Source organism: Puma concolor, chromosome B3 (assembly GCF_028749965.1).
Source record: "Puma concolor isolate L17-30 chromosome B3, mPumCon1.1.hap2, whole genome shotgun sequence".
NCBI lineage: Eukaryota > Metazoa > Chordata > Mammalia > Carnivora > Felidae > Puma > Puma concolor.
The window spans coordinates 12,609,664-12,622,017 of record NC_141672.1 but is presented as its reverse complement, the minus strand read 5'-3'; the positions used below and the strand labels follow the sequence as shown (position 1 = coordinate 12,622,017).

The 12,354-nt window shown below is 46.3% G+C and overlaps 2 protein-coding genes across 2 annotated transcripts in view; one reads left to right on the top strand and one right to left on the bottom strand.

The window, feature by feature from the left end:
- Positions 1–11,793, bottom strand: part of LGMN (legumain) — a 35,579-nt gene extending 23,786 nt beyond the window's left edge. The window contains exons 1-2 of the mRNA XM_086708949.1: positions 11,661–11,793; positions 1,598–1,764 (exon numbers count right to left, since the gene is read on the bottom strand). Of these exons, the coding sequence (XP_086565075.1) occupies positions 1,598–1,735 (138 nt within the window). The 5' untranslated portion in view covers positions 1,736–1,764; positions 11,661–11,793. The remainder of the gene's footprint in view (positions 1–1,597; positions 1,765–11,660) is intronic.
- A 154-nt stretch (positions 11,794–11,947) lies between these two features.
- The window catches only part of GOLGA5 (golgin A5), a 66,130-nt gene continuing 65,723 nt past the window's right edge, over positions 11,948–12,354 (top strand). The window contains exon 1 of the mRNA XM_086708948.1: positions 11,948–12,339. The gene's annotated coding sequence lies outside the window, so the exon portion shown is untranslated. The remainder of the gene's footprint in view (positions 12,340–12,354) is intronic.

The following is a 12,354-nucleotide window of genomic DNA, read 5'->3' as shown; positions in this document are numbered from 1 at the left end:
AAAGGTAAAATATCTCATCATTAACTTTTTATATTGATTACAGTGAAATGATAGTTTGCATATATTGGGATAAATAAGATGTAGCAAAGTTACTTTCATCTGTTTCTTTTTATTTCTCAAAAATGTGGTTGGGGCACTCGGGTGGCTTAGTCGGTTAAGCATCTGACTTCGGCTCAGGTCATGATCTCACGGTTCGTGAGTTCGAGCCCCACATCGGTTCTCTGCTGTCTGTGTAGGGCCCGTGTCTGAGCCTCTGTCCCCCTGTCTCTCTAGCCCTCCAGCATGCACATGCTCTCTCTCTCTCTCAAAAATAAACGTTAAAAAAAAAAATGTGGCTACTAGAAATTTTACCACAACACACGTGGCCCTCCTACTAGACGGCGCTGTTCAGAGCTAGTCAGCCCAGGTTTGATCCAGGCTCAACCACCTGCCGTCAGTGCCTCACTGGGTGGAGGACTGACTTTCTATGCCTCAGTCCTCTCGTTCACAAAGAGGAAACAAGAACTGGGCCTACTGTGCATTGCTCCACAACGACGGGGTGAGATGAGTTCACTTGTGGAAGCTCTCTTAGACGAGAAGCCAGCACAACCTGCATCCTGTTTCTGAGAATTGACAGATTAACTGATGGTTTAAGCAACAACTTTACCGAACTCTAATTCACATAAAAGTCAGCTTTATAAAGTATACAACCCATGGTGAGCCACAGTCGGTTAAGCATCTGACTTGGGCTCAGGTCATGATCTCCTGGTTCACCGGTTCAAGCCCCGCGGTTGGGCTCTGTGCTCACAGTTCAGAGCCTGGAGGCTGCTTCGGATTCTGTGTCTCCCTCTCTCTCTGCCCCTCCCCTGATCATGTTCTATCTCTCCCTCTCAAAAATAAATAAACATTAAAAACAAAACAAAACAAAATATACAACCCAGTGGTATCCAGGATATTCACAAAGTTGTGTAACCACCACCCTCTCGAATTCCAGAACATTCTTATTACCCCAGAGTCACTCCCCATTCCCCCCTCCACCCAGACCTTGGCAACCACTGATCAATTTTCCATCTCTACAGATTTCCCTATGCTGGCCTTTCATATCAGTGGGATCCTATGTGGTCCTTTGTGACTGGCTTCTTTCACTCAGCATGTTTTTATGGTTCATCCACGCTGAAGCCTGCTTCAGTACTTCATTCCTTTTTGTGGCCAAATAATACCCCTTGTATGGACGTACCACATTTGTTTATCCACTCGTCAGTTGATGGACATTTGGACTGTTCCCACTTTTTCACCAGCATGAACAATACTGCCATGAACATTCATGTACAAGCATCTGTGTGGACATATGTGTTCATTTCTCTGGATGCATACCTAGGAATGGAACTGCTGTGCCATGTGGTGACTCAATGTCTCACCTTTTGGGGAACTGCCAGTGATCCAAAATGGCTGCACCATTTTACGAGCCCCCCATTTCTCCACATCCTTGCCAACACACATGCTTTGGCCAGCCTTTGGGAGTGTGAATGACTTTTTAAAAAGTCTGTTCTATTGACAATGTGCAGGATTGTTTACAGAATACCAGGGTCATACAGAAAAGCATTAGTCATGGTCTTACCTGGTGCCTATAATTATACCAGCCATTTGAACCTGCGACAATCACCACCCAGTGCTTGCCCCCATCCTCGGGATCATCCATGGGAACAGCACCGATTCCCAGGACCACGCTGAGCAACACAGCTCCTTCCCAAATCATTCTGTGCCTCAGAGTTCAACGGCAGGAACCTGGGGAGAAAAAAGCAGAGAGTCAAGCAAAAAAGGAATGACAAAAACAGAATATTGTTGGTCCCTAAGGAAATATCACAGCAAATGGGTCAAAAAGATAAGACCAGTTAGTCATCAGATAGAACAGGCTAAGGACAAAAATGATGACTGAGCAGAATTTTATCTTTAGCTCTGTGACCCCTTTCCCTAAGGGGAAAAAGGTCTACTCATATCTCCCTCACTATAGGTTGAAGTTATGGGTATAAACCAAAGAATACTGTGAAAACTCTTTAAAAAGTTTTTGTCATGGGCGCCTGGGTGGCTCAGTCAGTTAGGCGTTTGACTTCAGCTCAGGTCATGATCTCGCGGTTCATGAGTTCGAGCCCCGTGTCGGGCTCTGTGCTGACAGCTCAGAGCCTGGAGCCTGCTTCGGATTCTGTGTCTCCCTCTCTCTCTGCTCTTCCCCTGCTCTCGCTCTGTCTTTCTCTCTCTCTCTCTCTCAAAAATAAATAAACATTAAAAAAACTTAAAAAGTTTTTATCACAACTTGGAATACAGCAGATAAAACTCACCACCACCACCAACAAAACTCACTGTATTAGAAGAATGTCTACCACACTGTATGAAATGTTTGCAAGGAAAGAATACATATGTAATGTGTGCGTAGAAAAATGTGAAGGGCAGACATAGAAATTTAACAGTAGATAGTGATTGGCGGCAGGTAGAATTCAGGATGATTTCCTCCTAGCTCTCTTTTTACTACAATTAACAGATATTATTATGCAATAAAGTTCGTAAAAATTCAAACACTGAGGGGCAATTTATAAGTTTGAGTGAGTTACCTGGATAAGCTATAGTCAGACATTGGCAGCTCAGCTCAATGCCTTTGTACAATATTTACAACCATACACGAATTCAGTAAAGCAGGCAGAGCAAATATTTTATTCCTTGTTATAGGAAGGGGAGATTAAAGCAAGAGAAGTGACTTGTCCAATATCCAGTCAGCCAGCTCTGGCCAGAGACCAGAACCCATGCCTTCTGAATTCCTGGTTCAGGCTTTCTGCCACACAGTTCTACATTGAGACTTTATTCTTTTTTTTTTTTTTTTTAATTTTTAACGTTTATTTATTATTGAGAGACAGAGATAGAGCATGAGCATGAGAGGAGCAGAGAGCAGGGGAGACACAGAATCTGAAGCAGGCTCCAGGCTCTGAGCTGCCAGCACAGAGCCCAATGCGGGGCTCGAACTCACGAACTGTGAGATCATGACCTGAGCTGAAGTCGGACACTTAACCAACTGAGCCACCCAGGTGCCCTGAGACTTTATTCTTAATGAAGTACATGCCCAATTTTATACTGCACGGCCAAAACTTTAAAGTTTTAACACATAAGAGGCAGTACCCAGGCCGAGTCCCGGCGACTTTGCCTTACTCAGATCAGACACTGCCCTATGTCCTCCTGAATGTTATTCTAAAATAACAGCCTTCCTGTGACAGATACCAAGCCTGTCACACTAAGAGAAGAGGAAAACCAGTCTCCGAGATGTAGGGATTCGGCAGAACAGTCTGCAAAGCTGACCTCTGACACTTATGCCATTTGTCAAATAGGGCTCACTCACCCATTCACTTACTCATTCATTCATTCACCCAGTTGGCCAGAGTCTCCTGGACACCCACTCTGGCAAAAAGCATGCTGGATGCTCTGAACGCAGCAGGACAGGACAAAGCCTCTATCCTTGGTGAGCATGCTGCCGGCTAAGGGATGAACCACCTAAAAGCCTAAGAAACCACCCTTAGCATTCTGTACCTAACACTGCTAAAATTCAAAAATGGATTGAGTAGTGGATTTTCCCCCAAAAAGTGAGGAAACAGGAAGCCCTGAATCCAATAAAAGTTTAAAAACCTAACAGTGTCTTAGTCCAGTGCTTCTCCAACCTGACCGTGACCCACATCCTCTGGAGATCTTGTTAGGATGCAAATTCTGATTCAGGAGGCCTGGGCTGGACCTGAGTCTCTGCATTTCTAACGAGCTACAGGTGATGTCTAGGACTATATTTTGATGCAACAGCGTTCTTCATTAACCTTGGCGGGCTCTAGTTCACCTCTGGCCCAAAGTCTCATGACCTGAGGCTACTCTTTCCCCGCCACCCCCTCCAGGGTGATAGCCCCTCCAGGAACTCAATTCTTAACGTGTAACCCGAGTTGGTCCTAGATCCGCATTTCTTTAGCACCACGCAAGGTCTTCCACAGGTGAACGGGGAACCATGATAAGATGCCCCAGATTTGTGTTTAAGCTTATTCAGAAATGGCCATGCTTTTTGTTTGTGCTTGTTTTAGAGTGAGAGAGGGCAGGAGCAGAGGAGGGGGACGGTGGGGGGAGGGAGAGAGAGAGAGAGGGAGAGGGAGGGAGAGAGAATCTCAAGCAGGTTCCATGCTCACTGTAGAGCCTAATGTAGGGCTCAATCCCACGACCCTGGGATCATGACCTGAGCTGAAATCAAGAGTCGGATGTTCAACTGACCGAGCCACCCAGATGCCATAGTTGGTCTGTTTTTTAGTATGGTATATGACAGATGAAGTCAGAGAACAGATGAGGGCAGCAGACTGCCCAGGCGGCCATCCTGGTACCCAAACCAGCTGGCCTATTAATGTATTAATGTGCACATGAGGACACTCTCCCAAGTCCTCTGGACCTGATGGGGGCTCGCCACAGGGCTGGGAGGTAACGGCAGAGGTGACAGTGACGACGGAGATGACCCCCCCAGGAGCTCTTTGACCCCAAGCTTGCCAGGCGGCCTCCTCACTGCAGTTAAGCCTCCCTGGGAAGCCTTCCCCCGGGCCAGCAGCTGGCACCTTTCTTCTCTAAAAAGCTGGACAGAACTATTTTACCTTGCAGATCGCACCATCTCCCTCAAAACTGTCCGGCTCTGTCGCTGTCCTGTGCGCACAGCCAGAAACCATACATAAACCAGTGGGCATGGTGATGTTCCAATAAAACCAGGGCCAGGTCTCTCTGACCCGCCCCAGGGAGCGAGAATATACTCCCAGCCAGCCCACATGACGTGACGGGCACAGCGGCCGGTTCTTATCATCTTCCATCGGCAGTCATTAAGCGGGCTCTCTGGTGGGCACACCAGTCTCTTCCAAGTTTGGTTCACGTGACTTAATCACAAGGAGGCTCATTCCTCTGGAGGCCCTGCCATGTGACTTTTTCCCTTCATGTTTAGGGACAAAAAGAATATATAAAGGGACGCCTGGGTGGCTCAGTAGGTTAAGCATCCGACTCTTGATCTTGGCTCAGGCCATGATCTCACGGTTTGTGAGATGGAGCCCCTGTGTCGGGCACTACGAGGACAGCATGGAGCCTGCTTGGGGTTCTCTCTCTCGCTCCCTCTCTGCCCCTCCCTCTCTCTCTCTCAAAATACATTAAAAAAACAAAAAAAAAACAAAAAAACCCAGAATCAAGAAGTTGGCCTGACTGTGAACCCTAGAAGGGACACCACCAGCTTAACTGCCTATATTGGCAAACAACACAGCAGGTACTGAAAAAGCACCGCCAGGTTATTTTTACAAATTCAAATTCATTTGTCATTCTTCTACTAATACACTAGCATGCTACCCCTCAGTGGGGAAAAGTGCTTTGTTAATATGCAAGTGACATTTTCATAGCTAACATTTGGCAACGGTTCCTGTCTGCGATTTTTTGTTGTTGCTGTTTCTTATAAACACGCAGTACGGTTCCTTGAACAGAATGGCAAGTTAAAGGCCTCACAGTATGACACTGATGGAAAGTATCACTTAAAAAAACAAGTGTTAATACCATTTGGGGAAACATATTGGGGTCTAGAATGAAGATGAGTAACATAAGCTTTCCACTGCCTTCAGCAAGAACACGTCTCAAAGCAACCAGCCTCACCCAGCCATTTCCTGATCAGCAATACTCTTGACAAAGTCCAAGCATCAGGCAAAAGTCACAAATAATCTCGCGACATGCCTGTGATTCTTGTTCTGTCAAAGAGAAAAGTTCACGAAGGCAAAGTAAATGATCCCTACTGAACTAGCTCTTCAGGATGGCTATATTTTTTTAGTTTATTTATTTATTTTGAGAAAGAGATAGAAAGTGAGTTGGGGAGGGGCAGAGAGAGAGAGAGAATCCCGAGCAGGCTCCACACTGCCAGCACAGGGCCCAATGCAGGGCTTGAACTCATGAACCGTTAGATGATGACCTGAGCCGATACCAAGAGTCAGACACTTAAGTGACTGAGCTGCCCAGGCACCCCCATGATGGCTATTTTTACAGTCCGACCCACCCACCCATCCATCCAACAAACACAGCACAGAACGGCGAACCAAATGACAGAATCCTTCACTGAGCTGACATTCTAGTGGGAAGACACACGACTGAAATCCACACGTTGTCAGGGGGGATGACCATCAGGAGCAAATATAAGGCAGGAGGCAGAGTCCAGTAGAAGTGGGAGGCATTATTTTTCAAAAGGGAAAGACTTGTCTACGGCCACACCACCCTAAACGCACCCGATCTCGTCAAAAGGGAAAGACTTTAAGGAAGTGAGGAAGCCCACCCATTCTAATGGCAAAATGTGTCCTCTACAGAGGGCTGTCGAGTTAAATCAGCCACGGCACACACTTGCGATGGGGCACTGTTTTAACCTGTTTTAAAACAGTGGAAAGATCTCCAAGGGGACTGTAGTGGGGATGTGTTTAGTCTGCTAACCATCTGTGGGGAGAAAATGACACAGACGCGTGTTACCCCTACCAGAGGAGAGAAGGTCTCCCCTACAGAGACACGTGTTCACATGCTGCACAGGGCGGCACAGTGGGATGCTTGCGGGTTTCTGCAATGAGCCGCGCCATGTTCACTCCACCCAATCCTCGCGAAAGCCTGTGAGCCAGTCTCATCGCTCTATTCAGAGCTGAGAAAAGCGAGGCCGGACAGGGAGACAAATGAGCTGGTAAGCGGCAAGCCTGGGGCTGACACACAGATCTGGTCCAGAGGCTGCTTTTTTCGCTGTGTCACCTTGCTCGTCACAAAAAAAGAGCTGTTTATGTGGATGTCTGCAAAACCGGGTAACCACAGGTGGGTGCACAGCACCCCCTACCCAGGGCCCAACCCCTCCACCAGCAGGTCGTCCCCGGTGCTCCTCACCACCTTACTATTTTAAGGCACTTGTGGGCCATCTGTACAAGGAGCTCTTCTCTTAAAAGAACCTACCAAAGGAGAACCTGAACCACACAAAATCAAGACCATCGGTCAAACCTTTACGAATGAATTTTACCCGCCTCCAATGACAAGTCCTCTGCTGTTCCCACTAGCCCTGCGTCTCTCTCAGGCTACAGAGTTACACAAGGTCAGTAATTCCATCAAAGGACTCCACTTGACTTGAAGTATACTAGCAAGTAAGGTTCCATTCATTTGCTAGGTGTGGGACAGAGTGCCCATTCTAGATAAACTGTCACCAGCAATACAAGTAATGAGGAGGCCCCAATCACAGGACTACCCCAAGTAGCACAGTCAAGTTCAAACCAACGTCTGACACCAAAGCCCACACCTTAACCACCACTGGGTGTGACCTCAATGCCAGTCCCCAATTTGCTACTGACTCTTTAGAAACAGGGAACCATCAAAGCCAAGCAAAGCAGCTAGCTAGTCAAGGACATCTGAAAAGAACCTTCCGATCCTGAAGGTCTTTGATCCTGCTCTCTACTCTCCTGGGGCTTACAATAAGATCAACATTAGTGGACCCTGACTGACAGTATGCAAGACACAGGGAGAGATGATAAGGACCCATCCTTGACCGAACTGGAGTCAAGTCCCTCTGAGCCCCCTTCTCACTAGGTCTTGGCCTGGTGAGCTCAGTTTAGCAAGAATCAAAGCCCCCCTTTGATATCCAATCAAGTCCCACTTAGTAATTTTCCGTCCACTGACCCCGTCCACCTATAAATCCTAGCTATCCTTACTGTATTCTGAGTTGAGCTCAGATCTACACTCAAGCACCTGTCCCTAATAAAACTGCTGGAATAAAACCTGTCTTGCTGTTTTTAACAAGCGTGTAGTGCCAAGTTCTAACATAGGACACACAGCTACTAACTCACAGGAGAAGCTTCCGTCTCTAGGGAATTGTCTATCTGTACAATGATAGTAGAACTAAATTATTTAGGGCAGATTCAGCTCTCAAACCTTTAAACTTCCTGTCTGAAGACTGAGACTGAAACAAATCCAACTGGATCGTATCTTAAATCTCAATTGAAAACTGTATCTTATTCAGGGTAATCAATATTTTTCCTATACGGATAATTTCTGAGTCCATGGCAAACTGAATTCTATATTAGAGTACGTCCTTCAAGGTTACCTAATTCTGACTCTATGGAACTTTTTCTTCACATCTCTGTAAACTGGATTAACAGCAATGCAAACAATTCTTTTTTTTAATGTTTATTTTTGAGAGAGAGAGAGAGAGAGAGAGAGAGAGAGAGAGAGCACAAGCGGGGAAGGGGCAGAGAGAGAGGAAGACACAGAATCTGAAGCAGGATCCAGGCTCTGAGCTGTTAGTACAGAGCCTGATGCAGGGCTCCAACTCATGAGCCGTGAGATCACGACCTGAGCCAAAGTCAGCCCCTTAACTGACTGAGCCACCCAGGCACCCCAAACAATTTTTATCTAAAGATATACAAATGAATTCTATCAAGCTGAGGTTCAGTTGATTTCTGGTTGTAGAAAGAAGCCAGTTTTGCCTGCCATTTGCATATTTATTTCATTATTTCTGATCTACAAATATATCCATACCATGGAGTCGCCTTTGAACTGGTTGTAACCACCACACTAAGTTTCCTCAATGTAAGTTAAATGTAATCTTTACTACTTGCTCACCCTTGTATCTATAGAGTGATGACTTTGCCTTTTTAAAAATTATTTTTTAACATTACAAAAAGTCTGAGCAATTGAAACATTTCAAAATGGACAGTCAATAAACACTTTTAAAATCTCCTAACGGTTAGAATAATTTTGGAATTTAGCAAAGTAAAATTTGCCCAATGGTTAAGTTTATCCAAATTTTTATTTTCACGGCTATCTGACACTTGAATTCCTTTTACCAAAATTACTATTTTTGAAACCTGATATCAGTTTAGTTTGTAGAATTTTACCAAAATGACTGAAAGACCTTTACAGTTAGATGTTAATTCTTAACTTAAATTTTGTTAATTTATACTTCAAGAAATTGAAGGGTAGGGGCACCTGGCTGGTTCATTCAGTTAAGTGTCTGACTCTTAGTTTCGGCTCAGGTCATGATCTTTCGGTTCATGAGTTCAAGCCCCGCATTGCGTTCTGCACTGGCAGTGGGGAGGCTGCTTGGGATTCTCTCTATCTTCCCCCTACCTTGCTTGCTCTCTCTCTTTCTCTTTCTCTCTCTCAAATAAATAAACTGTAAAAAAAGAAACTGAAGGGTAAACATTAAATTACAGAAATGTACAAAGTATAATGTAAAACAACTGTTAACTTATCATTAAGCCCATGAACTGTTAATATTTTGCAAATCTGTGAAGAGTCTTTCCCCATAAAACCAATAAAATGTTACAGATGAAATTTGTTTCCATATCTTGTTCTATTCTTCCCACACCACAAGATAACCACAATCGTAAGTTAGCATTTTTTTTCATTCACTTTATTATACCTTTAAAAACACATATGTGTGCTTTATAAACATTCCCTTCTAAAGGACTTTTAGGCAGTTTCAAAACATTATCACTATAAACAAAGTTGCAATAAACATCCTAATACTCCTCTCCTTGCATACAAATGTATATTTCTTTAGGCTACTTTCTAGAAGTGGAACCACTAGGTCTTCAGGTATACTCATTTCGCTAGTAGCTATACTGTTCTAAGATACCCTTCTATCACTAGTGAATCTTTCCCTCAAATACCTATCATTTCTTTTTTTTTTAAATACCTATCATTTCTTAACTGCACTGAACTTTATAATTCCTAATCTGATGGACATAAAGTGATCTCATTATAGGTTTAATTTGCATTTTCTGGATTACAAGAAAATTTAAGTGTTATCATCAGCTTACCCTTTCAGATTTCAACATCTTTGATACATGTGACAATTTCCCCATCATTAACTGGGATGTGAATTATGGTCTACAAAGCAACTTCTGCAGTTAAAAAAAGAAGTGCTGGGTGGTTCTTCTCGAGATAGTGTATAGGTTGGAAAACTCAAGAAACAGCATTCACTTCAATATACTTTTACTGAACAATATTGGGTATGGTGTATTTCACCTCCTTAACAGTTCAGAACGTTTTCTCTTTTCTTCTCCTTCCCAACTGCAACTGTTTTTCAAAAAGCCTCACCAATTCTCCTGGGAATTACTGCCTGTGCTCCCTGCTGTGACCTCTCTCCAATATTTTTCCACACTACAGACTACCTAACGTACACATCTACTGAATTCAGCTTCCCAAGCTTCCAGAACAAGATCTAAACCTCTTACAGCAGCACAGGACGCCTTGCAGGATATACCGCTATCTTCTCATGAAACAGAGCTCATGAAATCCACCACCCACATGAGATCCCTTGTTCCAACCAGGTTTCAAGATTCGAGTCCAAAATCCTTGCTCTCTCTATGCCTTCACCCACTGTTTTCCAGGTGAAACGTTCTTCTCCATCACACTAGCTCTTGCGCATCCCTCAAACTAAGTTCTACCTCTTCCCACAAATCTAGATTTGGGCTAGATTTGCCAATGGGCTGCCCCTGGGCAAACCCTTTTAACACCGGACTGGTTCTCTATAGGCTGCCTCTCCCCTTTACAAATGCCCCCTGCTCAAAGAGCTTAGTAAGGCTCAATAAACGTTTGCTAACTAATGGAACCCTACAGTAAAAGAGCTGAGCTACGCCACTCACCACTTACACAGTGCAAGTCTCAAACCCCAGGCATTTATTTGCATCTATAAAACGAAGCACGTGGTAAAAGTTCCTTTTTCCAACTCCCGGATCCTACAATTCTTGGCCTGGAATGACCCATGTCGGTACAACCTCACCTCTAATAGGGGCAGGGGACCAAACCAAGCTTTCACCTTCATGCTTGAAGTGAATCATCCTATGAGTCCCACCAGCTCAAGCCTCTGGGAACTAGGGCACCTCTAACTTCTGGGAAGGGATGTTTTTACACGTTCGGGTATTTCTGTTGTGGTAGTTAAGTGGGTGGAAATGGATGCAACCCTCCGCATTAAAAACTCCAAGAAGCTGGGGCGCCTGGGTGGCCCAGTCGGTTCAGTGTCCGACTTCGGCTCAGGTCACGATCTCACCGTTGGTGAGTTCCAGCCGCCCTCCGGCTGGGTGCTGACAGCTCAGAGCCCGGAGCCTGCTGGGGATCCTGCGTCTCCCTCTCTCACGGCCCCTTCCCCGCTCGTGCGCGCTCGCTCAATCTCTCTCTCAAAAAATAAACATTTAAAAAAAAAAAAAAAAAAGGGCAGCAAGAAGCTGAACTGCTCCCAGATCCTGAAGGTCGGAACCAAGCCCTAGACCCTGCCCGGCACGCCCTGCCTGTGGGACCAGAGCAAAATACTCTCTCCGCGCGCCCGCTTCTCCCTGCGCCTGGGAAGAGCCTGGGCTTCCAGCCAGAGCTCGCGCAACAGAGGACCCCCATCAGCCCACGACCACCCTCCGGAGGGCGGGCTGAGAGGTCGCCGCATTTCCCTTGGGATTCACCGCTTCCCGAAATCCTCTTTCCCGGGGTGAGAAAAGGATTACTCAAAAAGGGTCGGGGAAATTGAAAATCGCGGCCGTGAGACCCAGAGCCGCGGCAGAGAAGCAACCCTGACCCGGGACGTGAGCAGAGAAGCAACCCTGGCCCGGGACGTGCGGCCTAGCCCGGGTCCCCGGATGGGGCTTGTAATTACCTGCAGCAGACCGACCGCGGAGGCGGCGGCAGCGGCGGGCGGCAGGACCGTGGGAACTCCTCGCGGCGCGCAGCCTCAGACGAGCCACCTCGTGATGTCCGCCCTGCAGTGATTGCGGAGCAACGTCCGGCTCCAGACTTTAATGGCCAGCCGCGCTGCGGTGATTGGTGGAACTTCGGGGTGGGCGTCTGAGAAAGCCAATGGAAGGCGGGGCGAGGCGGGGCCGGCAAACCAAAGGGACTACAAGTCCCAGCATGCACCGGCCGGGGCTTCTAAGCCAGGGTCTCACTAAGCCTGGGGAACAGGGTTAGCAACGAAGTAGGGTTGGGGGGTCCCGGGGTGCGCGGGACCTCCTGGTGATGCAGTAATTCCAGAAGTGTCCACCAAAGGATCAAAACCAGCGCGCGGAGCACTTTAACCCAGTGGCTTCCAAACTCGTCGCACTTTGGAATCATCTAGGGAAGTTTCAAAAGTACTGAATGGCCCTGTGTCACCCCAGACATGTTGTGAGTTCGTGGTCTGCACTTGTCCTGGGTTTTGGAATCTTTAAAGATCCCCCGGAGATTCGGATATGCAGATCCGTTTAATCCTCGAGACAACCCTATGAGCGATAGGCACTGTTATTGTGGCCCTGGCTTTGCAGGTAGGACGACTGAGGGAGGTTCGGTCACTCACGGAAGGTAAGTTAATCTTGT